The sequence below is a fragment of the Anoplophora glabripennis genome, unplaced genomic scaffold (assembly GCF_000390285.2).
Source record: "Anoplophora glabripennis isolate ALB-LARVAE unplaced genomic scaffold, Agla_2.0 scaffold1800, whole genome shotgun sequence".
Lineage (NCBI taxonomy): Eukaryota > Metazoa > Arthropoda > Insecta > Coleoptera > Cerambycidae > Anoplophora > Anoplophora glabripennis.
In genome coordinates, this window is record NW_019417873.1 from 5,345 (window position 1) to 9,942 (window position 4,598).

General features: G+C 39.6%; 1 protein-coding gene across 1 annotated transcript; it reads right to left on the reverse strand.

The window, feature by feature from the left end:
• Positions 1-1,950: 1,950 nt before the first annotated feature.
• On the reverse strand, positions 1,951-2,868 carry LOC108916170. The gene has a single exon (XM_018722377.1). It carries the CDS (start codon positions 2,866-2,868, stop codon positions 1,951-1,953), a length of 918 nt encoding a protein of 305 aa, XP_018577893.1.
• Between the last annotated feature and the right edge of the window lie 1,730 nt (positions 2,869-4,598).

The window sequence follows — 4,598 nt, forward strand, 5'->3', positions numbered from 1 at the left end:
AAAGCTCTATTTTCTTTAGTACTTACTAGGACTTATGTCAATGTTTTTTATGAGCTTTTCGAATATAATAATGTCATATTTCTAATTGGCATTAATGAGAAATTGGTAGACAAATAAAGATGTTTTTCCACATTTTCTTACAAAGTTTTCCATTTTTAGGTCCCTTGCGACACTTATGCCAAAAAAATTTTGTGATAAAATCGATACTTCTCTTCAACTTACGAACAAGGCATAAGTGAGAAATACGTCGCTGTAGAGATGTTTTAAAATCTTATGAACTTTGACCTTCATATGCGCAGAAACATAATTCCGACCGTCGCCTAAATTATTCTACGTCCTAAAAACATTACACCTATTATTCACAGTCTCTCTCGAGCTCTAGCGTAAACAAGCCTTTGATCCGATTACAAATATCATAATAAAATGCCCTATTCTTTATTATTTTAATTTAAACAATAAAAATATATAACGAACGTTCGCCAGTTGACTTTATTGATGCCCGAGCGCCTTAGTTCATGTCTACTTGTATTGATGCACATGGTCTAGTTCTGAGTCAATGTTTTCACAACGTGCTTATTAGAAGAATTATGGGGATACGCCACGCCTTTCGCGCATTTCGCGGCTCATGAGATATTAAAAGACCTCTACACATTATTTTTTTGAAACGGAAAATTGAATTTTCACAAAGGTGTCCCGCAGCCAATCTTTTAAATTTAGTTCATTGTATTTGTCTCTCGGTTACCTTTCAGTACTCTCAGAGGTGTAAACGAGAAAGACGTCGTCGAACTTCAGTCTAATATCTCCCGGTCTATTAATTCGGGTAGGTTGCGCTCAGCAAAGCATGTCTCTGGCCAATAATTTTGATTCTGACTCAGCCACTTAGGACCAAACCAATAAATTTTCCGTGACACTAAATTGGTGGGCATGACGCCTCGTGATACACAATCAGCTGGGTTGTCTTGTGTCGGCACGTGACTCCAATCTCCAGCATTCGAGAGTTCTTGTATTATTGAAACACGATTTGCAACAAAAATTTGTAACAGATTTGGAGACGTATTCAACCACCCCAAAACAATCGTCGAGTCACACCAATAAACCGTCCTTTTGATGGGTAAATTTTAACCTTATCGATCAGCCTAGCTAATAAAACTGCAGCCATTAACTCCAATCTAGGCACAGTTTGAGTTTTCACCGGTGCTATCTTTGACCTGGCACATAGTAATCTTACCGAAACTTCACCGAATTTAGCTTCCGACCTAACGTACATGCACGTGCCGTATGCATTCATAGACGCATCAGAAAATCCGTGAATCTCGATAGATATTGCGTCGTTACATGTCAATTGTCGTTCTATGGCAAGATTATTCAACGAAGTCAAGTCATCACGAAATTGTATCCATCTTGTGTGTAACGAATGTGTTAAGGAATTGTCCCATTCTATTCCTTCCAACTATATGTCCCGTAAAATGATTTTAGCTACTATGATAATTGGACTGAGCAAACCGATGGGATCGAAGATTTGAGCAATCTCCGACAAAACTGTGCGCTTCGTAATGCGTGTATTAAAGTTGGTACCTATTTTGTACAAAAGATTGTCTCTTTGACCGTTCCAAAGTAATCCTAAAGTTTTGGTGTTTTCATTTGCACCTACATCGATTGTGTCTGTTCGATCGACCGTTTGAATACTCTGTAATACTTCACAACTGTTGAATATCCACTTGCGCAAATGAAATCCCGCTTTGGTGAGTGTTTCTGAAATGTTGTTCGCTAATGAAATTGTACCCTGCACCGTATCAGAACCTGTTAGCAGGGGTCATCGACGTAGAAACCCTCCCTGATAGCGCGTGAGGCATCCGGAAGTTCTCGTTCGCATTCTAATCCGAGTTGGTACAAACACCTAATTGCCAAGTACGAAGCGGATCGGGTGCCATATGTCACTGTTTGTAGTTCTTAAATTTCGGTAGGATTATTGCTATTATCGCGCCATAGGATTCTTTGTAAGGGCGTTTGTTCCGCATTAATATTACACATTCTATACATTTTCTCCACGTCTGAGGCGATCACGAAGTTGTATTTACGATAACGCAAAAGAATCGAAAATATGTCGGACTGAATACTAGGTCCCGTCATCTGTAAATCGTTAAATGAGTAGCCGCTTGTAGTGGGGCACGAAGCGTCAAAGACTACGCGGAGTTTGGTGGTCAGGCTACCCTCCCTAACGACACCGTGATGCGGCATATAATACCTTGGTTTGGTTTCATCGTCGGTATTTAACTTTAGCATATGTCCTAGAGACCTATATTCGTCGATAAATTTCACGTATTTTGCCTTAAAGTTTTCATTACGTTTGAATTTCCGCTCTAAACTAAATAGACGATTTTTTGCCGTTTCATAGGAATCGCCTAATTTTTCCGGACTGTCAAATAACGGTATCGTAACAACAAATCGCCCGTTTGCATCGCACGTGAAGGTTCCTACAAAATGTTTTTCGCAAGCCCTCTCTTCATCGGACAAAAGTTTGCTTTGTGGAAATTCTTCTAAGTCCCAGAACCGCGAAAGCTGCTTGTCAACACCGCTATTCGTTGATAGGCTACACTGTATAAAGCTATTTGAAGTCGTTTCTACGCGTCCAGACATGACCCAACCAAACTTCGTTTTTTGTAAGTAAGGGGCTTGTTTTCCTAACCTTATCTGACCTACGCACATGACGTCCCAGAAGCAATCCGCACCGATTAACATATCGATTCCACCGGGCACGTCAAACTGTGGATCTGCCAGTCTTACATTCTCAGGAATATTTAGATTATGCTTATCAACCTTGAAATTCGGTAACGCTTCCGTTATTTGCGGTACTACCAAACACGACATTTTGATTGAAAACGTATTCATTCGCGATTGTACTCGTACATAACATTTACCCGTACATTCAGACTGCGTTTCGTTAAGCCCACACACCTTGATTTTTAAAGGAATTTTGGGTAATTGCAATTATTCACTTATAAAGCTACTTTGAGAACCTACGTCCAAAAGTGCACGAGCCATACGAGATTTATTGTTTGCATTGAAAACGTTCACGAGTACAGTTGACAGAAGTACCTGGTACTTCCCCTTTGCACTACGTGCCGATAAACTAACGATTTCTGCCTGTGAACTCTTGCTATTGTCATTAATTTTATCAGGCGGTTTATTTTCGTAACCCTTATGCAATAAGGTATTGTGCTTCCCATTACACGTCTTACACGTTCCGGAGAAACAATGTTTATATAAGTGACCCGGTCGGAAGCAATTCAAACAGAGTCGCTTTTGTTTAGCTTGTTCAATTCTGTCCGTTACACTTAGTTTTAAAAACGTGGAGCATTCCTGAATATAATGTTCCTTTTCGCAAAACAGACACTTGCGTTTTGTTGTCTGATCACCGGAATAAAAAGATTAAATTTTATCATGTTTAAATGATTGCTGATTATCGTTAACTTTACTTTGTTCTAGCGACTCAAGAAGGTTCGCTCGTTCCTTTAAAAAGGTGCCTAAGTGTTCTAAAGTCGGTATTTTGTGAGAAGCTTTTGTTTGTTCCCATTTTCTAAGCGATATTTCATCTAATTTTGTCGATATTAAGTATATGACCAGCGTGTCCCATGCTTCTGTCGGTTCGTTTAATGTTTTGAGAGCCCTGAGATGCTTGGCAACATTGTCTACGAGTTTTCGTAACGCATTTAAAGATTCGGTAGTGTCCTATGTTAAATAGAGCCTTTACGTGATTTTGAATGAGAATTTTGCTATTGTTAAACCGATCACAAATAAGTTGCCAGGCATTCTCGTAATTGTTTTCAGAAAAATCTAAACTCGCTATTATTTCGAGTACGCTAAGGCCTAAATACGAACGCAAGTAGTGATATTTTTGAATATTAGACAGCTTGGAATTTTTGTGTATTAGTGATTCGTACCTATCGCGAAATTCTAACCATTTGTCGTATTCCCCAGTGTACGTAGCTGTTTCGATGACCGGGAGTTTTATTCCGTTACAGGCGTCGCTATTCGACTGATTGTTTACATCTAGTGATGGGAGATTTCGAGTGAAAAATCGAGTGGTACTTGATTATTGAGATCACTCGAGATATCTCGAGATGTTTACTCCCACCACTCGAGTGATTATTACCCTACGGTTGCACCCCAAAATGATAGTGCATACTGCAAATAGTCATTGAGTGCGTAACCTTTTTTTTAGAATAAAACGAAAATGTGGTTAGGTTTTGAAGTGCGTGAGCTTTTTTTTTTTAAGCTACGCTTATAAGTAATATATGATTAATACAAACATATTTGTGCGCCGCTGGGATGAAAACGACCAATATCTCGTATCTCGAGTGATCACTCGATTATTAGAAGTACTCGATTACCGATAACTCGATTATCAAAATTGGTCGATTATGCCCATCACTATTTACATCCGCACCGACCACCGAGCCGCCCGAACCCCGCGTCGACGATCCCGAACCGCCGCCGAACTGACGTACGAATGACAATGCATTGTTGTTCATGAATCTCTTTGCTTTGGCTAAAACAGCGTAGTAGGCCGTCTCAAATGTTTCACGAATCGCATATTG

What these genes read in the sequence shown, in the direction of transcription:
- LOC108916170 (XM_018722377.1), bottom strand. Translation starts at nt 2,868, where the DNA reads ATGTCGTGTTTGGTAGTACCGCAAATAACGGAAGCGTTACCGAATTTC.